Source organism: Sorex araneus, chromosome 1 (assembly GCF_027595985.1).
Source record: "Sorex araneus isolate mSorAra2 chromosome 1, mSorAra2.pri, whole genome shotgun sequence".
NCBI classification, from domain to species: Eukaryota; Metazoa; Chordata; class Mammalia; order Eulipotyphla; family Soricidae; genus Sorex; species Sorex araneus.
Window position 1 is genome coordinate 415,280,765 of NC_073302.1, and position 23,161 is coordinate 415,303,925.

At 39.8% G+C, this 23,161-nt stretch overlaps 1 protein-coding gene across 2 annotated transcripts in view; it reads left to right on the forward strand.

Annotated features, from left to right (window-relative positions):
- MET (MET proto-oncogene, receptor tyrosine kinase) overlaps positions 1–23,161 on the forward strand; it is a 124,918-nt gene that overhangs the window by 60,071 nt on the left and 41,686 nt on the right. For both annotated transcript variants that reach the window (XM_055122647.1, XM_004602074.2), the window contains exons 3-5: positions 4,387–4,578; positions 20,456–20,590; positions 21,340–21,513. In XM_055122647.1, coding sequence (XP_054978622.1) covers positions 4,387–4,578; positions 20,456–20,590; positions 21,340–21,513 — 501 coding nt within the window. The remainder of the gene's footprint in view (positions 1–4,386; positions 4,579–20,455; positions 20,591–21,339; positions 21,514–23,161) is intronic.

The following is a 23,161-nucleotide window of genomic DNA, read 5'->3' on the forward strand; positions in this document are numbered from 1 at the left end:
GAGGCCTGCATTTATGCCTTACTTGCAAGGAAACATCTAAAGTTCTGGCCATGGGGCTGGAGCGATAGCCCAGTGGGTAGGGTGTTTGCTTTGCACGCAGCCAACCCCGGGTTCAATTCCCAGCATCCCATATGGTCCCCCGAGCACTGCCAAGAGTAATTCTTGAGTTCATGAGCCAGGAGTAACCCCTGTGCATAGCCAAGTGTGACCCAAAAAGCAAAAAAAGTAAAATAAAATAAAAATAAAGTTCTAGCCATGTTACTCTCAGCTCCTGTCGAATAAAGATCAAATTCTTGCAGGTTTCCAGGCACTTTGAGAGCCATCTCCTTCTTATTCTGCTCCCCCATTTCAGCCAGGCCCACCACAAAACAAGCTGGCTGGGCAGATGCGCTGTCTCTGATTACTATGTAGATGTATTAATTTTTCAGCAAGCTGTCATTAGATACCTACTGTGTGCTGGGCACATTACAGGGCTGTGAACACAAACGATGAATGAGACCATACCTGGGCTCTGTGAATAGAAGGCTGCAACTAGCTTACTAGCTTAGTTTTATTTGCAGTAAAAGCCTCCACCCCATGTGCTGCAGATTACTTTACAACCCTGTGAATACATGGTATTGTTACCACTACCAAACTCCAGGTCAAATTTGAGGCTTTAAAGTTCCAAGGGTGCCACATAGATGTAGAGAGAGTGAAAAACAAGCCAAGGAACAAAATAACACAAGAAGCTGACCCTAATGAGGAGCTGCCTCTGGAATAGAATTCTCACGATGGCCTTCGATTTAAAACTGAACTTTATTCTTTTAAGCAGCTCCTCTTACTTGAGGCTGTCTCTACCAAATGCACGATTGATCACTGATAGAAACTTAATTAATTGGTTAACATTGAATTGCTGATTCATCTCAGCCTCCTGGCACTCCTCAAGGCAATCTATAGCACTTTCGTGAAAAAAGCTTCTGGTTCGTGGAATAGCACTCATTAATAAATCCAGATAAATGTCTAAGCTGAAGCACATGAAATTTGAATGCTACTTGAACCTGACACGGTTTGTTTTCTCAGTTATAAAAGTCAGTGGCTTTAGCAACTCTGAGACTCTGTTTGCCAACTGAAAGCCTTTTATAAAATGAAGAAAAAGATGTTGCTGTGTCAAAGCAGGGCGTTTTAGGTGATTTTTAACCAGAAAAAAATTGATATAACTCAAAAGATGTAAGAACTTTTCATTCCGTATGACAGAAGTTTGACCTTTAAGGAATAAGGTACTTTTACGTAAGGATAACTAAAAGACATTTTATTTTATTTCTATGCACTACATTAGTTTGAAATATGCACTCAAAAATTTCTGGTTGCCAGAGATATAACAGGACAATAGTGGAGAGCACGTAGAGTTGGGAATGTGACTCCGCTGTAAAACAAGTACCTTGTATGTGTGATAACGTGAGGCTTGGTCCCCAGCACTGATACATAAATAAACAAACAAACAAATAAATAAATAAATAAATAAATAAATAAACAAATACACAAATAAATAAATAAATAAAAATTGCCAGAGACAAAGTGCCCTGGTTTGGTCCCTAGCCCCACATGTGGTTCCCTGAACACCACAAGGTATGGCCCACTGTCCCCCAAGAGACATGAAAGAGAAACAATTTTTAATCTTCAAAACATGTTGATGAACTCAGAACTACATACAGAGATGTAACAAAATACTTCATCTTTTCCCTCCAAATCAGATCTTTTTCTAAATGTGTGTCCCTGCTCCCCTTATCTTCCTCAAAAGTTAATACTCACAAGTGGATTTTTCAGAATAGTCAGGGCCAGATATTAGATGTCTCCCATATAAACTTTTCTTCTTTTCTGGAGAAATAAAAAGCTTTTGAAGATGGAGAGATAGTACAGACAGAGGGTAAGGCACCTACCTTGCATGCACATAGCCAACTGGGTTCAGTCCCATACCTTAGGATCCCCCAAGCCCACCAAAAGTGATCCCTGAGCACAGAACAAGGAGTAAGCCCTGAGCATCACTGGGTGTGGCCCAAAAATGAACAAAAAATAGCTTTAGTAATACTGGCTTTTATCTCCACAGTCATTCTCTATCTACCCATAAGTGAGTCACTTGCTTGTTCATTCATTAAATAACTGAATTTGGAGAACTGAAGGGACACTAGCTGCCCAGAGCACAGAGAACAAAGGAGTGCCCAAACAGCCAAATGTGGAGAAGTTGGGTAGGAGCCATATGTTGCAGAGCCCAACAGGTTACATTAAAAAATTGTGATTTTTCTCGGGCTGGAGTGATAGCACAGCGGGTAGGGCATTTTCCTTGCACGTGGCCAACCCGGGTTCAATTCCCAGCATCCCATATGGTCCCCTGAGCACCGCCAGGAGTGATTTCCGAGTGCAGATCCAGGAATAACCCCTGTGCATCACCGGGTGTGATCCAAAAAAAGGCAAAAAAAAAATTGTGATTTTTCAACTCAAGAACAATGGGGAACTGCTAGGTGCTTAAACAGTGATATGCTAAGATTAATGTTTTAAAAAGAAAATCTGGATGCAGTCTGGAAATTGGTAGAAAAAGACTGGTTGCTTCAGATCTAGTTAGGAAACCATTTTAATCGTCCAGAAAAGAGATTGTGTAGCTTGTATAAAGATTGATTGGGTTCAGATAGAGAGGAAAACAAATGGATGGATATAGACGTCTTTTTGCTTAGAAAGTAAAATTGATGGGTCTAGGTGACAGATCGTCCATGAGAAGGAATCATGCATGATGCTCTGATTTCTGATTTGTGGATTTAGAAGAAAGGTACTTTTGTTGTTTTGAACCTGAGGTATTTGAGACCACACAGGGCAGATTTCTTAGGCAGCTTGATATAAACACAGTTTAAACTAAAATGTGATAGACATCACAGGAGGGACTGAGAACCTGGGTGGGGTTGGGGAGGGGACAGTGAGTGGAGAAGCAGGCTAGGAGGGGGCCTTGAACAATGCTAACACTTGATAGCCAGGCATAGATTGTCCTTCAAAAGAAACCGTATACAGGAAGTGCAAGCAAAAGCAAAAGATAAAAGTGTCACTGTGGAGGAATGGATTCAGAGTGTTTAATCGTTATCTATTACAGAACAATGTATTTAAAAATGATTTCAGGGGCCACAGAGATAGTACAGAAGGTAGGGCATTTGCCTTACATGCAGCCAACCCAGGTTCTATCCCCAGCATCCCATGTGGTCCCCCTGAGCTACACCAGGAGTGATTCCTGAGTGAACAGTCAAGACTAATCCCTGAGCATCACCAAATGTGATCCAAAAACAAAAATACAAACAAAATTCATTTCAGCAGCCAGAGAGATAGTGCAAAGTAAGGTTCTTGCTTTGCGTGTGGCTGATCCCAAATCAATCCCTGATGCTGCCGCATTTGGTACACCAAGCCCAGGAGGAGTGATGCCTCAGTAAGCAGTCAGGAATGAACCCTGAGCACAGCAAGGTATGTTTCAAAAACAAATTATATTAGAGGCTGCGAATACTATAGAATATCTCCACCACATGTATGAGACCTGAAGTTCAATCCCAGGAACTATTAATAAAAAAAATTATTTGAAGTAGAACCTATAAGATACCAGTAGCCATTTAGTAACCTGGTTGCTTGAATCATTTGATGAACAAATCTTAATTTTTTTAAGCCTTCTACCACGTGTCAATGAATATATAAATGATGATCCCTTCATTCTAGACTTTATTATAATTAATATTTATAATTCTATCTGGTTTACCTAATTCTGTCTGTTTTACAGATGGAAAAAATGAAACAGTTAACATGAATTTCACAGAGAGATAATAGGTAACCAACAGGAACTTGTTAAGGCAATTGGGGTTTGATGGGGACACTTGGGCTTGGAGTCTAACACTGTTGCCTCCCCATGAATTAATCCGTCAATCTGTGCTCTTCACAGTTTGAACACAAATGGGGAGGGCGTTTGTCTTCCACGTGGCCGACCTGAGTTCAATTCCCGGCATCCCATATGGTCCCCTGAGCACATTTTTAAATATAACGGCCTGCTGTAACTCTGACATTTAGTCTCCCAGTTGAAATTTATCTCATTGGATTTGTCACCAGAAGTGTTACCTTTATGTCAGACTGAGTCATTTAGTTTTATTTTGTTTTCCTTTAATAACACCAACCAATTAGTCTTTGTGCATATATTGAACTACTATGAAAGTGTGATCAGAGGGTTTTCCCACAATAATGGGGGTCACTATAAATATTCCTGCCTATCTGAAACTATTGGCATGTTATCTTTGCCACTCCCCTCCAAGCTCTGAAGGATGCACTGCAAAGTTTCTTACAGCTTGTTCACCATTGGACTCACATTAATTCTATGACCATATTTTATTCCAGACGCTTTTGAGAAATTCATCGGGCTGTGAAGCACGCAGTGATGAATATCGGACAGAGTTTACCACGGCTTTACAGCGAGTTGACTTATTCATGGGCCAGTTCAACCAAGTCCTCCTAACCTCTATATCCACCTTCATTAAAGGAGATCTCACCATCGCAAATCTTGGCACTTCAGAGGGTCGCTTCATGCAGGTAAATGCTTTCTGAGAGTGGCTGTATTTGTTCTGTCTCATGTTATGTAGTTAATGTGGTTTTGTTTTTTGCATTAGCTATTTGCAAATACTATAAAGTGAAAATAACAGTAGAACCTAGAGACACAAATTGAAAGCAAAATAATAAAGCTTGATGCACTTTTGATGAAGTGCATGACCTATTTTTGAAGCTTTTGGTTTAAATGTGGTTGCTTTAATTTTTGTGCCCAGAATGGTTTGGGGTTGGGTTTTTTTTTTCCTATTCATGATTTCTATCACATGATTGGAAAATAAAATGAAACAATAAAAAGCATTTCCAGGCGACGTTTTCCTATTTCAAGGGAAGCTACAGATCAAAGGAGAGCTATTGTGTGAACCATGCATCTCCATGAGTAGAAACATTCACATCATTGAGAAATATTGGCAGGAGTTCGGAAGGGACATTATCATCAAAATCCTATTGGAACTCCGGCTCTCCTCATTCTTTAAAGGACAGGCTCAGCCACAAAGAAGTACAAATACTGAGAAAAGGATTCAGATTTTTATTACAAAGCATTTTTAATAGGTAGCAACATTATTTCCATACAATAAAAGTTCATCCTTCAAAGCTAACTTCAGGTACTATCTTTCCTAGACACAAGAAGAGTTACAGCATCTGGCAAAAATTAAAACACTGTTTTGTTTTTTTAGTAACTACTGGGTAGGACTTCTAACACAAATTCATTAGTAGATTCTTGATCAGTGCAGAATGATGAAGGTATCTTTGGAAATTGTTACAAATTTCAGACATTTCTCTTAAAGAGATGAGTAATTGATAATCTCTGATATAATTAATAGTCAAACAGTGATGGCTAACAAGCCAATTGAGGTGAAATGTTCTTTCTGTGATTTGTCTGTCTGTACATCCTCTCTTTGTAATCAGTACCAAAACAATCATATTTCATGAATTACCACTGACTTTGTAATTTTGGAAATTACCATTGGTAATTTTACCACTGGATAGTAGTCACTGCATATTTAAAAGACTGTAAATCATGTTTTTTTCTTGTACCAGTGGGCATGGTGTATTTTTTCAAAGTCATTTAAAACTTAGCCCTAAGTTAATCATATAGAAATTGTTACCTCCATGTTCCCATGCTGAGTCTTCCCTCCCGTTTCTGCACAATTATCTACACTATCTGCCGCCTCCTCTCACAGGCACAGCCCAGTGTTCTTATTAATTCTTCTAAAGCCTTTAATTCTTTCCTTAACCCTTCAAAATTTGAGGAACCCAGTGCCTAGTTCTATCCCACATAGACCTATTAGGCTCATATCTATTGTCCATTAGAATATGTAGCATTCCATTGTGTTTAGCTGTGCAGTTGATGTAGACTGAAGTTGCAGACATTTGCAGAATTTGTGAAAGATGAACAAAGCTAGCATCAATTAAACTCCAAATGTGTTGGTTTGTTTCCCTTGTTTGTTAATTCTGCTTTCCTTTTTCCCTAAACTGCTGTCTAAACAGCCAGTTTTATATTAATAAACTTTCTACAGTTAATTTTGACCTGACACCATTTTTTTTAGATTAAAAAGTTCCTGGTCTACTTTCAGATTCTAAAGTCTAATAAAATATATTTTAGAATAGTTTAAGAGACATGAGCTGTGCCAGAGGGCAGAGACTACCAGCCATATAATAAGACATGCAGAAGGACTGTGGCAATGCATTTATCCTTGTCTCCCAGCATCGCCATAAAAGCTATTTTACAGTCATTTGAAAGAGCACGTGCACACCAATATTCATTGCAACACTTCATGCAACAGTGCATATATAGAATCAATCTAGGTGTCTAGTGGATTATGAAGGTGTGGTTTATATTAAACACAATGGAATACTATATAGCTGCAAGGAAGGATGAAATCATGCAATTTGCTGCAGCATGGATGGAACTGGAGGATATAATGCTAAGTGAAGTCAGAATAGGGAAGACAAATACCTCGTGATTGAACTTATCTGTGGTATATAGAGTAGCAGGACATGGACAAGGGCATGAGAGAAATCAAGGCCGGGTGGGGGAGATTACCCTGGACCCTAAATTATAGAAGTGAGAAGGGTAAAAAGGAGAGAAATTGAGAGGGGAAGTAAGACGAGGCTAGTAGAAGGTAAAAGTCAGAGGCCGGGAGCCTCCGGCATATGAGTGGTATAAGGTGTGGTATAGGTATGCATCTGAACCACAGAGCCAACAGCATGGAAAGTACGAGACAAACTACAACAACCAAACTTTACAATGTGCCTATCAAGGAGGCAGGCAGGTAGGGGATATCTGGAAACTTTTGGTGGCGGGAAGTTCATACTGATGTTGGGATTGGTGCTAGAACATTGTGTGCCTAAAACACCATTATGAACCACACAGTGCCTTAATAAAATAAATAAAAAAAATAAAAGGAGCTGTTTTATACACATTGCCTATGCATCAAAAACAGTTTTAAAATGAAAATAAATCATCACTTTAGGGAAAGTACTATAGCACTGTCGTAGCACTGTCATCCTGTTGTTCATCGATTTGTTCGAGCAGGCACCAGTAACGTCTCCATTGTAAGACTTGCTATTACTGTTTTTGGCATATCAAATACGCCACGGGTAGCTTGCCAGGCTCTGCCTTGCGGGCAGGATACTCTCCGTAGCCTGCCGGGCTCTCCAAGAGGGACGGGGGAATTGAGAGAAAGTACTGGTCTCGCTAATTATTTTAAGCAGTGTCTCTTGATTTATAAAATTTGTATTGAGACCCGGATAATTTTAATAACTTTAATAGGCAAATAAGTGAAGCAGTGCCTGGAACCTGCCTTTAAGGAACTACAATTTTAGGGAGGGAAATGGAAACAGGTACCTACAGAGGATCTGTTTCTCTGGCACTTGCCTGAGAGAATTCCATTCTGTTAAATTTTCTGTAAACAATCCGAAAGTATTTGAAGCATCAAAGAATCAACACCATTGAAATCGGTTTGTTTACAGCAAACAGAGGCAGGGTAAAGAGCACAGCTAAACTGTGGGGACCTTCTAATTAGTCTTTCTGAGGAGTCACTCCCTACCAAGCTCTGAAATGTTTTGATTGTGCAAACACGCCCAATCTGTGGCCAGGCGTTAAGTTTCTAACCGTTCATACTTTAATAAATATTACGGAGCTTCTGCGGCAAAATAGAATGGGCATCATTTCCTCTCCCCAAAGACAGCTGCCCTGCACGAAAAAGAACAGAAAAATGATTTTACTTCCTTCCTACCCTGAAGCCTAAAAGCAAAGTGCTTTGCAATTTTTTTTCTCCCAAGACTTTGCAGCTGTTTCTGCCTTTCCTATTGTGCTTATGCTCAGCTCTAGCTGGGAACACAAGCTTGAGCCCCAGCTGTCGGGTGCAAAGTGAATCAGGTATTTCACAGCGGTTATTTGATTAGGAGGAATTATATTGTTTAGCTAACAGTTTTCTATGTAGGACCGAGAAGATTTTTTTTTTACACGTTTCCTAAGTTGCTGTTTTTTTGAATGTATATTTCTTTACTATTTCCTTTCTGGTGCTGCTTTCACTGCAGCCACCTGAAGTGGCACTCATCTGCTAGCTAGCACACAAGTGCTGGCTGGAGGACAGACGGTGGGGTTGGGGCATTTGTGTACATGTTGGTCGCAGCGTTCTCTGGCAGGGCTAACACACTTGGTTGCAGGACACTAGGGATTACACTCTTTGTTGTGGCACCCAGCGAAGTCCCAAACAGCAGCAGTGAGGCCAGGATCAAATAAGGCACTCGTGGGGTGTTGTCAGATTCGAACTGGTACCCTCGCATTTTCAGGGCACACACTTTTGCCACTGAACTATCCTCAGGCTCATTTCTAACATTTTAATATATGTAACTTATCTGCCCCTCCAGTAGAGCTGTGTCTGTACATAATCCTATGCACATATATTCGAAACTATCCATAGAGGCACATCAATATAGATTTTTCTTTTGAAAAAAAAAAAGAAAAGAACAGTTTTATTTGTGTGACCACTCTGGCGGATGCTTTAAAAGCAGTGTTTAGGATAGAAGGAGTAGACAGTGTGAAAGTGCCTGACAAACTTCGGAGGGGAAGGCAGAGCAGAAGAGAGCAAGCCTTGGAAATCTCAGTGCAGTGCCAGCGGATGAGGGAGAGGAAGGAGCGATACTCATGAAGATCACAGGACTAATCACAGGGATTGCATACGTCTCCTCTTCTGAGCTCCTCGTCTAATCTACATCCAAAAACAATGCTTGCTTGATTTTTTTTTAAACAGCACTTGTATAAGGCCTTTAATCTCTAGATGTAAGGCATTACTATTAAAATATTTGTGCATGACTGTCAGGCCAGGGAGAGTGAGTTGATCAGGGGTGGGGTGGGACTGGGAAGCACTTTTAAGACTTGTTTTAAGTCCAGTTCCACATTCACTGGGCAGTTTCATTATCTGCATGCAGTGGCCACAGCCTGGGCACATCACAGCTGTCATTAGTCCCTTTGGCATTAGCCTTGTTCTGCCTTATCCCGCTCTCTCTCCCACATTACTTGATACTGTGACCACTCGTTACTCTTTTTCTCTTGTGCTTTTAACTAGACTAGTTGGTTTTTTTTTTCTTTTTAAATTTTATTGAATCACCATGTGGAGGGTTACATAGTTCTCAGGATTATGTCAGTTATACAATACTCAAACACCCTTTCCTTCACCAGTGCCCATCTTCCATCACCAACCCCCCCAGTATACCTGCCGCCCCTCCCACCTCCCCAGACCCCACCCTTGTAAGTGATAAGTTTCTTCGTTTACGCTTTATCTCGATTACATTCCATGTTTCAACACACAACTCACTACCGTTGTTGGGGTTTCCCCCAAAAAAGAAAAAGACAGTCCTATTGCCAAGGAGGCATTTGATAGTTCTCCATTGCTAAGGATATAGAGATATTAAGTCCCGCTGTTTGTTACAAAACTTTTCTTTTTCCCCCTTGCCCCGCGCCACCGAGTTCACGCCTGTTTAGTAATCGCCATGCTGTCTGACAAAGGGAAAAAAACCGAAAAGGATGGTTATTTCCCGACATCAGCAGGCGTGGGGCTCTGGCTTAGTTGATAGTCTAGTAGAGTGTCTGCAAGCAGTTTCTGGAACCAAAGGTCTTGCGCTGGTATCGGCTCCGGCTCGAGATTCCACCAGCGTCCCACTGTTCCATGTACATAATTTTTCCCCTTATATCCCATTCCCACGCCACCAGGTCTGTTTGCTTAATGGACATCACACTATGGTTGACGCCACGCCGCGTTTCTTCCTGAGAAAGAAGAATATTTCTTCTCAGCCGGCGTGGGGATATAGCTTAGTTCAGTCTAGAGAGATGGCTACCACTTTGATTGCCTTCAATATTTCAGCAACAGACTTATTATTCTTGTTAGGATCTCCCACAAAAGTCCGACCCATTAAAAAGGAACCATTACATATTGCTGATGCTAAGATGACATTAGGTTTTGGGTTTCTGTATAAAGTCCAGGGAAAGTACAACCAGAAATAACATCACTACAAACTTTTACCCTTTTGTGGTGCTCATAAGATGGAGAAACCTAGAGAGAGGCTCGGCGTCTCCATTTTGCACTCAGAAAGCCGTGGACCCTGCGCTGTGCTCGGGAGGAAGGGGTTGAGAGAGAGAGGTTAAAAGAATTGGGGGATGCCCGGTTTCCACTGTCTCAGCCCGCCGTGGGTTCTCCGATCCCGTGCCGGAATTAGTTCAGTGGGCTGCTTGGAGTCCAAGGGCGCTCCCTTGGGCTCTTCCATCATGCTCGCTCCGCAGCAGGGTCCAAAGGCTAGACTAGTTGGGTTTTAAAACAGAAACTTAAAGAGTTAGGGATCACCTAAGAATACTTCCTTTTCTCATGATCATTACTTAATTCTATCACTCAAGAATATATCAGCATTCAGTGAACTTAAGAATAATTCCTCACTTCCAGTAAGAAGAATCAGTTCATCTACCAACCTTCAGTCTTCAGTTTCCTTTAGTGCCATCCTGGCATATATTAGAAGATAACAGCAGGCCAGAGAGATAATATAATGGGTAGGGCATTTGCCTTCTCCTGGTTGACCCGGGTTCAGTCCCTAGCATGGCATATGGCTGATACATTCACAGATGTTAAATTTAAGTCATAAATATTGAAATAATTGGAAAATACTACACTTTGGATGATTCATTGATTGGTAGCAGGAAGCAACTGGTATTTCTTATTTGGATGCTTTTTTGAAAGTGACACATTTAGGCATGAAAAGAGAGCTATATGACTTTTTTCTTTTATTATGTTAAATTTCTAAACAGATATATTTTGTAATATAAAGTGTCTAACCCCTTAGCCATATTTGATATATTGATTTAAAAGTACAGATTATTTAAAATGTTTACAAATTCATTAGATTAATTCATTTTCAGGTGCTTGGAGTGTTTTTATTTCAAGTTTTTCATCTCTATTAAAACATTTCAACTTATTTTGAGTTTTTTAGAAAACTGAAACATGTACATCAGTATTATAATAATAATGAAATTTGTTTTACTTATGTGTATACCTAGTCCTTTATGATTCATGATTTACAATATTGTTCTACACCTGTCACTAGAATAACTTCGATTATCATGAGTTCACTCACCCCACCTAACTCATTCTCTACTCCCAGTCTCAGGGTCTGCTACCATTGGCTATTAGCACAAAAGCACAGGCAGGGATAGTAGGAGAACCTGACAAACTCCCGGTGGCATATTCATATGCCAAAACTAGTAACAATGATGGGTCTCATTCCCCTGACCCTGAAAGAGCCTCCAATGCAGCACCATTGGGAAGAACAAGTAAAGAGAGGCTTCTAAAATCTCAGGGCTAGGACGAATGGAGACGTTACTGAGACCGCTCAAAAAATTGACGATCAACGGGATGATGATGATGATGATGATGATGATGATGATGATGATGATGATGATGATGATGATATCTAGTCCTTGTAGTATCAAGTTAGTATAGAATCACTCATACCCATTTACAAAAAATAATGAGGGAAAGAACAGAGTAAAGCTTCCTTTAATTCAACTTTTGCCACCTGGTACTTTGTCTTAACACTTTTAATTTTGAGCCATCATTACCAATCAGCAATTTCTATTTCTTCCCATGTTTCCTTTTTTCCCCCAGAAAACTAGATACTTACCTTGATTGAAACAAATAATTCTACTCTTCATACCTGATTTCTTTCTAAACAAACACCAATTTAGCTCACATTCAAAGAAGATAGGAAACCTAGAGCAGGTGTCTTGGTTAAAGCTGCTAGAACACATTATCATAGTCTGGGTGGCTTCAAGAGCAAATGTTTATTTCTTACTCCTCAGAGCCCAAGAGTCAAATATCAAGGTGCCAGCAGTTTTAGGACCTGGTGACGTTCTCCTTCCCAACTCATGTACTCCTAATTCTTGCTATGTACTCTTCTGACAGAAAGAAAGCAAGGAGGGGGTCACAGGATTTTTTTTTTATCAGAAAACTAATCACATTCATGAAAGCCCCACCACCCTGACCTAATCAACTCTTTAAGGCCTCACTTGCTAATATGGCTATATAGGGGTTAAGATTTTAACTTGTCTGTTTGGGAGGAACAGAGCCATTCAATCAATTGCAGCAGAAAAGGAAGGGTATCCACAGACCTACCTTGAAAACGCATATCAAATACTTTAAGGTTATCTAAATACCTTTAAAACATTACAAAGACTTAACTGAGTCTTTTATTTATTTAAACCTAAATTTATTTAGGTCTATTCATATATTTAAGCAATACTTTTGGAACCTATTGTATACCTCTAAGAACTATAGAGAAAGAAAAGAATATTCACATCTAGTATAGCACTGTTTGTTTTTATTTATTTTATATTTATTTTTTGTTTAAGACCACACTTGGTGGTGCTTTGGGCTTACTCCTGACATGTTACTCAAGGATCACTTCTGGAAGGTGTATGGGGACCACATGTGGTGCTAGGGATTGAAATATGATCAGATGCATGCAAGGCAAGCGGCCTTGTATTGTTACTATACTATAACTGTACTATAACTCCAGCCCAACGCAGTCTGTTTATTAATGATCTCACCACATTCACTCATCATTTTTCTATCAACTCACATTTTTTTACACTGAGTTTCAAAATTAAATAATTTATATCATCTTTCATTAAAATGTTTTTCTTATTCTCAGCAGAAACCCTCTATTTTCTTTTAAATTTTAAATTTAAAGTCCATCTGGATGATATTAAAATTCATTCAGTTCTTCTTGCCTCAAAATGGAAATGTATATCTCCATTCTTCTGAAAGAAAAATTCACTTTGCTCACCAAGACATTCGATTTTGTGAATGCCTTTGGTTACATTTTAATCTACAACTTCTGTACAACTGAAACATTTACCACAAAATTTAATATATTATTTGAACTCAGAATGTCCATATTAAAAAAGTACCATATTACATGTTCTCAAAAAAGTTTGTTCGCTCATTCCGACACATTGAAGGCCTCTGGGAGCATCACACAGGGTACTCTTACTTGTAGAATCAAACTCACAGCAGTAACCTCCAAGTGCACCACTAATAAGATTTCAGTGGTTCTTTATGGCTCTCCAAATTAGTAAAGGGTATAGATCTTCTTAGTCTTAGCCACTTTAAGCCAGTTTATTAGTGTAACCATGAATAATGGGTCCACGTTAGCCTTTCAAACACCCTATAGCTTCTAGGGACCCCTCTCTCCATGCTGTTTTATTCTATCCATGATACTCCTTCACAACCTCTACTGTAGTAACTTAGCATTCTCCCTTGTGATAAGCTTTCAACCCCCATTTCTTCTGCTAGGTGCAACACCACTTGGAGAGTGTGCTGCATCTCTCACTCTGACTCTCCTAGGAAGACTCAGTTTTGGTTCCTTCTAGCTCTCCACCACCTCCAGTTTCTATCGGACCCGTTTTATAAAATTTTAGTATGAGCATGAAGGGATGCTTTTCAGAACACTGAGTGGGAGGCTGAACAGGTGATGTCCAAGTAGTCAGCCAGGCAAGAGAAATGGATAGAAGACTGACTGCTTCCAGAAGTTAATTTTCCTTAAGTGAAGAAAATATTTGGAAAAGAAATATAAACCAAAACCACCAAAAAACAGCACTTCACACCCACTAAAATGTCTGTAATCAATAAAAATAGAAAATAACAACTGTTGGTGAGTATGTAAAGAAATGAGGACCATCACACATTGATTGTGGGAATATAGAATTGTGCAGTCCCTATGAGAAAGTTTGAGAATTCTTCACGGGGTTAGAGGGTTATCAGTTCTGCTCCAAAGGATATATCCAACAGAAATGAAAATGTATGTTCACATAGAAAGTTATATGTAAATGTTCTTAGCATTGTTCCCAATAGCCAAAATGTGGGAGCAACCCAAATATCCATCAGCAGATGAATGGATGGATAATAAAATATGGAAGATCTATACAGTGGAATATTGTTCAGTAAGAAATAGGAGTAAAGTGCTGTACATCCACCAGCAGGGACAAACCTTGAAAATTGTTATGGCAAGTACAAGAATTTAATTCACAAAAGGTCACATAAAGTTTCACTTACATAAAATGTACAGAATAGGGAAATGTGTAGAGTAGAAGTAGGTTAGCTTCTACTAGTAGCTACCCTTGGCCGGAGGAAAGGAGAGATGAAGACGTGAGGTCATGAAAATGTTCTGGAATTGGTTGTGATGAAGGTTGCATAAATCTGTGGATATGCCATCAAATTACTTTTTTAAAAATGCCAGGATAGGCAGAAAGTCACAAACAAAATAAGTAAAATTGTATTTATCGTTCTTTTTTTTAAAAAAATTAAATTATGGAACCAGGGAGAGCTTAAATAGTGGGAGCACATACTTTGCATGTGAAATATCCAGATTCAATCCCCAACACTCATAGTCTCCCAGGTACTGTCAGGAGCGACCATGAGCACTGTGCCAGAAGTATCCCCTGGGCCTGCTGTATGACAAAAACAAAGGAAATTGATTTCTAAAACAGTTTAACCATAAAACTAGATGTGGGGTGAGGGATTGCGTTGTTCAAGTTTATACATTTGGGGACCTAGTCACAAATAAGCCACATTATCTCTTTTGTGTGTGTATATATAAATATAAATATATATACATATATATTTTTCTTCCCCATATCCCCTGCCAAATAATTTGAGATCATAACCACAGTAATCAGGTCCATTCAGATTCTTCCCAGCTCCCCCATCTGAAAACATTAATTCTATGTTTTCCAGAGCATTAGGAAGAAGAAGTTTGAGATCCCAGTGCTAAAGATTAATTGCCTGCAACAGTAAAAATTGTCAGTCTTCTATTTCATAGGGATTGTTCCAAGATATTGAGGAGATATTAGGATAATTAAGTGTAGATATGAGGTCCAGTTCTGTCCTTTGAAATAGCTCCATGACAACCAAAATGAATTCCTAATTTTTTGCAAACGTTGCTCCGGGGATATTTTGGGAGTTAAAAGTGGTTACTCAATCATTTAGAATTTCGGCAGTGGGAGAAAATGAAGAATTAATGATAGAAAAGCATTCTTGGCATTTAATAGCAATAGGTATTCCTGCAGAGAAAGGACTAGTGATCAACTGAAAAAGTATTTGCATCTGTGAGATGACCTCTGCTCAGAATTCCAAACACACATCTCACTTTTCCACACAGTCTTCCTGTCTTCTCTGTGTTTGCCTGTGTTCAATACGAAGCCACACTCTGTGTAGCTCACAATCAGGAGGAAAACTTGCTCAAAGTGCTGGTAACATTTGATCTGGGCTATCAAAGTCTTTTTTTTTTTTTTTTTTTTTGCTTTTTGGGTCACACCTGGCAATGCACAAGGGTTACCTCCTGGCTTTGCACTCAGGAGTGACTCCTGGCAGTGTTCAGGGGACCATATGGGATGCTGGAAATCGAACCCGGGTCGGCCGTGTGCAAGGCAAATGCCCTACCCACTGTGCTATTGCTCCAGCCCCGGGGCTATCAGTCTTAAGATGTAGAGTTTTTTCCATAGGCACACTTAACTTGTGAAGCCAAAATTGCTAAATGAAGGTGTTTTTGGCAAGACGAGTGCATTGTAAAATTTGTTTTAATTGTTTCACTCACAAGTGGTTTTTGATAGCCCAGAGCTGAACCTTTTATTGGTATTCGCTTTGGTGTTCCAAGCCTGTAGCAGTTGAATATTTAAGGAGCAGTCAGGCCCATGAATTTTGGCATTAAATACTGCTTCTTGGAAGCCCAAACTTTTGTACTTCCTAGCTAAAGTTCACTGTCGTTCTTTTTTTTTTACATAAAATAAATCTTGTAAGACTATTGTGAGAAATGGTCATTTAAAACACTACTTATGGGGGCGGAGTGATAGTACAGCAGGTAGGGCGATTGCCTTGCACGGGGCCAATGTGGGTTCGAGTCCCAGCATTCCATATGGTCCCCTGAGCACCGCCAGGAGTAATTCCTGAGTACAAAGCCAGGAGTAACCCTTGCATACCGCCAGGTGTGACCCAAAAAGCCAAAAACAAACAAACAAAAAATACTACTTATGAGGGGCTGGAGTGATAGCACAGCGGGTAGGGCGTTTGCCTTGCACGCGGCCGACCCGGGTTCGAATCCCAGCATCCCATATGGTCCCCTGAGCACCGCCAGGGGTGATTCCTGAGTGCATGAGCCAGGAGTGACCCCTGTGCATCGCCGGGTGTGACCCAAAAAGCAAAAAAAAAAAAAAAAAAAAAAAAAAAAATACTACTTATGAATCATGTATGTACATACATATGTACTTTTTGGACAAAAGTTTTAACAAGGGAAGAATTAGTATAATGAGCAAGCCACTTGCCTTGTGCACAGTCAACATAGGTTCGATTCCTGGCATTCCAAATAGTCCCAAAACCTCAAGCAGGACTGATCCCTGAGCACAAAACTAGCTGTAAGCCCTGAGTACCACCAAGTATGGCCCCCAAATAAAAATAATCATTACTGTCATCCCGTTGTTCATCAATTTACTCGAGCGGGCGCCAGTAATGTCTCCATTTGTCCCAGCCCTGAGATTTTAGCAGCTTCTCCTTACTCATTTTTTCCAATGATTGGAGGCTCTTTTCAGGGTCTGGGGAATGAGACCTCTTATTGTTACTGTATTTTGCATATGGAATGCACCACGGGGAGCTTGCCAGGCTCTTCCGTGCAGACGGGATACTCTCGGTAGCTTGCTGGGCTCTCCAAAAGGTGTGTGTGTGTGTGTGTGTGTGTGTGTGTATACATATATATATACATATATATATGTATATATATATATATTTCCCTTTATGATGATGTGTTGCCAGCCATGCAGTCCAGGAATATGTTCACTCATGCATGAGGCTCGGCCCGAGTGTGTGGAAAGAGGCAGTGGTGGGGTAGTGGAGGTCGGCTGCTGGGGCTGGGTCCCTTGGGGTGGGGAGGGCTCTCACTCGCCCCCCTCTGGGACACCCCTGGTGCAGAGTCCAGTGGTATGATTATGGGGGCTTATTTTATACTCCCTTCTGGGAGAAGCAGCTGTGAGTTCTGGAGGGTGTCCAATCAAATAAAAATAAAATAAACAATAACAACAAAGTTTTAGCAAGGAATTTATAACAATAGGTATCCCTGAGAGAAAGGGCTCATGATTAACTGAAAAAGTATTTATATCTGTGATATGTCACCAAATCAATCTATCAAAGATCCGGAGATATAAAAGCTTCTTTATGAAAAGCGCTAAAAGTTAATTCTTTTTGGAAATAAGTATGTAAATAGACTGCAGACTTTTAATAAAGTCAAGGATGAATAACCTTGTAGTTAAGAAGGAATTGCTTAGTCTGAGTTTGGGAAATGATGTTGAAGAAAGCAAGAAGACAGGAGGGAAAAAGAGGACTGTACATTCATTGTAACATGTTTGAATAGAATATAGGTTCGAAGAGAGATACGCGATATGCAAATACCCATAGAAAAATTCATAGGGATGAATAGTCTCCAGTGAAGTGGAAAGCACAGAGGTTGAGAACAAAGTCAGAATATTAAATGATATTGTGTTTTGATTTTTACTTGTAAAATAGTATTTTTCATTTTTGTAATTTGAAACATTTGGCAACAATATGGGAAACATACAAAAAAAACGAGTTGTAAGAACAAGAATTGGTAACCACTAAGAGTGAGTTAAAATTGAAGAAGAGAATAATGAAATCTAGAGAATTAAAGCTAGAAACATGAGAAGTCTAATGTCCTGTTACTTATTATAACCAGCTCCCAGAAAGAATTAGAGCTGGTAATTGAACATTTTTTTTCTTTACCTGCAAAAGTTACCATAAAAGTTACCCTACATTTAGAAAGACTAGTAGGCTTCTATTTAAACCTTTTATAAGCCTATCTTTAAACCTATTTCTTTTTCCTTTTCTTTTCTTTTTCTTTTGCTTTTTTGGGTCACACCTGGCGATGCACAGGGGTTACTCCTGGCTCTGCACTCAGGAATTACTCCTGTCGGTGCTCAGGGGACCATATGGGATGCTGGGAATCAGACTCGGGTCGGCCACGTGCAAGGCAAACGCCCTCCCCGCTATGCTATCACTCCAGCCCCTATTTCTTTTTTATTTTTAAAAATAAAATAGTGTGACACCAATGTGAGGAAACAAACTTTAATGTAGATTTTAAAAAATAACAGCTTTCTGTCCTTTCTCTTTTTGACCTAGTGACCTTTGTGCAATCATTTAATTTCTGTACAGATAAGTTTTTTTTGTTTGTTTGTGCTTTGTTTGGTTTTTCTGGTCACTACTGCTATGAGGGCCAGACCCTGTGGTGCTTGGGGGTGGGAAGGCCCAGGGCACCACTCTCAGTGGTACATGAAGTACGTGGACCCAAACCAGGGTCTCACATACACAAATCCTGTGCTCTGCCGCTTGATCCACATCTCTGGCCCTGCAAATATGTTTTTGCAGAATTGAGGGTGGGGGTGAACAACTGTTAGCACAGAAACATCATGACACTTAACTTTTTTTTTTTAATTGACTCACCATGTGGAAAGTTACAAAGCTTTCAGGCTTAAGTCTCAGTTACATAATGCTTGCACACCCATCCCTTCACCAGTGCACATATTCCACCACCAAGACCACAGGAAACCTCCCCCCACCCCCGCCCCCATCCCCCCACTCCGCCTGTGTAGCTGATAAATTTCACTTTACTTTCTCTTTACTTTGATTACATACAAACAAAAAAACTCACTATTATTGTTGGGAGTTTCCCCCATTTGACCCAGCAATACCACTCCTGGGAATATACCCCCAGAGAGGCAAAAAAGTATAGTAGAAATGACATTTGCATTTCTATGTTCTTTGCAGCACTGTTTACAATAGCCACAATTTGGACACTTAACTTTTGTGGTTCTGTATGAGCTTGGTCAGTTTCTCTGTCAACACCCTACACTCAGGCAGCAGATTGTTGGGAATCTTCCCAAATTGTTTATATTTGACTATTATGCTGAAGAAAAATAGTACTACTAGCTCCCAGAATATTTCTATGTTGTGTGCATTTGTTAGAGTGCTAAGTAGTTAATTATTCATTTTTCATTCTGAAATGAAATTTCAAAGAAATGAAATTCCTTTTTCATTCTGAAATTTTCATTCTACAGATGAGAAAACTGAGGTAGAGGGAGTTGGTATTAATTTCAAACCGCACAGACCTTTGTTTTAGGATTTTATACCTATGTCAAATAAATGTAATTTCTATAAAATTTGGAAGGGTCTTTGGGATGTCAGACAATTTCTCAAAGCTACTTTCAAACTGAAAATTGTGGCAGGCCTCATACAGTCTCATGTATATGGGACCTGATGGTCTCTTTAAAAAAATAGTGTCTTGGGGCCAGAGCAGTGGCACAGAGGGTTTGAGTCCTACCTGACAGCCCATACGGTCCTTCCAGCTCTGCCAGGAGTGTTCTGAGCACTGCCGGGTGTGACCCAAAGGCAAAACAAAAGCAAAACAAATTATGTCTCTCTGAGTACTCATATACTCTCCTAAAATCTGAGTGTTTCCCTCAGATAGTCATCCTGATCTTATTGGTCTTCACTATGATCAGGTTCTCGCAATAGAAAAGATTAAAACTCTGTACCTGGGAAACATCCCAAATTAGAAATAAACGAAAAGCAAACATGACAGTCATCAACCCTTTTTTTTTAACAAGGCATTATTAAAAGCATCAAGCTTTATTATAAAGCTGGGCCAAGAATAGAATTTTATTGATAACCCAAGTAAGATAACATATGATGTGACAATGGTTTGTAAAATTGATGGTGCATCATTTCACAATAGTTAGGGGTATACTTTTTACCTCAGAAGATCTATAAATAAGGCTTTAGAGTAGTAAAGCGAGTAGTAAAGTAGATTCAGGTCTCCCATGGTCTCTGTCCACTGCCCCTTCCATTATTGCATCAAGGAAAATTGCCCGTTGGGATAGGCTCAGGAAGAAAGACTTAAAAAATAATCCCGAATCTTTGCAGCATAAATGAGGTCATCTGTTCCAAGGCATTTTGGTTCCTGCCGTTCCCAAAACAGTTATGAGGATTTGTCTGCGTGTGCTGGCTGATTGACTGAAAGCTCTCCTTCCCTAAGAATAAAGGATCATAAGGGGGGAAAAAAACTATCAAGATAGATTGCCTTCAGGGCAGGAGATTAGAAACTGTCAGATTGATTTACAATGAGTTAAATTTGCTAGACCTTTAGTTCAAACACTATGAGCTTTCCTACCCTGTTACTATTATCGCCCACAGTTTCCATCTATGTTTAAATGAGCTTGTTGGAATAAGGATTATTTTTTTATTTTGTTTCCCAGGTTGTGGTTTCCCGATCAGGATCATCAACTCCTCATGTGAATTTCCTCCTGGATTCCCACCCTGTGTCTCCAGAAGTGATTGTAGAACACTCCTCGGAACAAGATGGTTACACATTAGTTGTCACGGGGAAGAAGGTGAATCCCAGGGAGGTCCAGTAGATTCATTTATTCCTGAATATTTACAGCCCGTGTCAGTCCTTTCTAATGTTATATCCCCTCCTGTCCAGTTCTCTTTTAAGAATTCCCGAGATAATCTGGTATCCAGTTAAATTTTTTACAATTTTAAAAATTTTTTTACAATTTTAAAAAATATTCCAATGGGAAGATTGGACCAAGAGCAATCCTCTTCATAATGTGTACTTTTCCTTTTCTTCCTGTATGTCTCAATGAGAAAAACAAACACAGAATGAAAAGTACAGACCTAAAAGCAATGGGATGTCTAGTGCAGGCAGATAAATCCTGAAATGCAGTTTGGAATATGACGTGAGCCCTTTTCTCTGAGTGAGAGAGGTGCTTCTCGGTGCCAGATGATATGTACACTTACAAATTCCCAGGGATTCAAGTAGGTTTCCCAGAAAGTTAAATTGTACTTTCCTAATAGCTAAAAAATCATTATGGCCAGAGCCAATTGTCCCTACCACATAGAATCACAAACACTACATGCCAGGACTTATGTTCGCTGAGCATTTAATAATGCTAACTTTTACCATACATGTGCCAAGAAAGGAATATTTTAAGCATTTAAGCACTGTCACAGGATTTGCACACATAGGTGCTGTCTGTAGTAGACTCTATAAAATGATGCTTCTAAATAGCTTGGGTGTAGTTTTTAGTGCACCGAAACACACAAGAGCCCTCTGGAAGCTCTGTCCCTTTCTTCACAGATCACCAAGATCCCGCTGAACGGCCTGGGCTGTGAGCATTTTCAGTCCTGCAGTCAGTGTCTCTCCGCCCCTGCCTTTGTGCAGTGTGGCTGGTGCCAGGATAAATGTGTGCAAGTGGAGGGATGCCCCAGTGGAACGTGGACTCAAGAGACCTGTCTGCCGACAATCTACAAGGTAGGAATCTCCATATTTTTACAGAAAAATATTGCTGCCATGTTTTTTTTTCTTTTTTGTCAATGCAACACAATTTCATTCACTGAAAGAAAAAAAAATCAATTCTCTTAGCTGTAAGATATCAACCGAGTCACCGTCTGAGATTTGGGTGTAGGCACTGAGCCATGCCCCCAGGGGCTTCTGCTTCCCATTCTCTACATAGATTCTCTTTGGGGGGCAGTTGCTTTACCGGGGTGCTCGGGGAGTAAAAGAGAGCTGGCTAGTGAACACTATAATAATCCTCTCCTTCCTTACACTGGGATCTGTTTTTCTCTTGACTCGCTCATTCGGATGCCTCACAATCCGCTTTACCTACCGGCCTGAGCCCTATCACGAACTTCTGCTGTGCAGAGAACAATCTGAAACCCAGATGCTTAATCATACACTGAGCCCACATATCTGGGGGCCCACAAGACAGGAGTTTCTTCCTGTCCAAGGTCTCGATTAATGTGGCTTTACCAGTAAATCAAAACGCGGCTTCTCAGGACAGTGTGAAAGGCATCTCGATGGTCAACATTTATGTGTGACTATGGACCAACTCTTTATGTTCTCAGAAGGGAAGTAGAGGCACAACTGATGACGAGTGTACTCTGTGAGCCTCTTCATTCCAAGGATGTTTATTGTAGGTGCCACCAGGGGATGCAGTCTTGAAGCCAAGGGCCTCCTGCTAGTGGAGAACACAGCTTCTGACCTCAGCCTTGACATTGTAATCACCCTCTCAACTCTGCTTTGTTTGCTTAAACATATACTTGACACTTTGAAGTTCTCTATTGGCAATTTTTAAAATATCTTGGTCCAAATATGTTTTGTTCAAAAATACTTCCCTGCTAGGAACCCAGTATGTATTTTCTCTGCCTACATGCAGAACAGTTGTACTTTAGTACATGGTTCTTGTGAAAGATTCAAGTTAAAGGTCTCCATGTCTGGTTCAAGCCCAAGTAAACAACGTTTTCAGTCTGAACAAGAACCACCCCCAAGCGCCTGGCTGTTTTCATTTAGCTACGGTTTCAGCAAGATTTGTACTGGGTGACTGGGTTTTAAACCACATCATTTTCTGTTAGGTGTGACACTATTATTAAGATTTAGCTTTTACAGCCAGAAGACAAACTACAAGAGAACAAGAGAGTGGAGGGGAAAAAAAACCATTTAAATCTGCACCTCAATATTTATACATCCTTTTGCGTTGTTTACTATAGTTTTAAAACCACGCATAATTTTATACTTTTTTTTAAACACACAGCTTTGTAATTTGAAATATAAGAAATCTGAATTCATCTTTCTACAAAAGCGATAAGGGGAATGAGCGTTTCTGTATACATGTATGCATCATAAATGTGTTCAATTAAATAGTTTCATTTGAAAAAATACCTATCCTGACATTTGACCTAAAAGAATAGGTTGAGTTTCTGTATAAAAAAGGACACTTCATTTTAACCAATATGACTCCCTTTTTTATTTTTTTTTTATTTTTTTTTATTTTTTTAATTTTTTTAAATTTATTTATTTTTAATTAGAGAATCACCGTGAGGGTACAGTTACAGATTTATACACTTTTGTGCTTATACTTCCCTCATACAAAGTTTGGAACCCATCCCTTCACCAGTGCCCA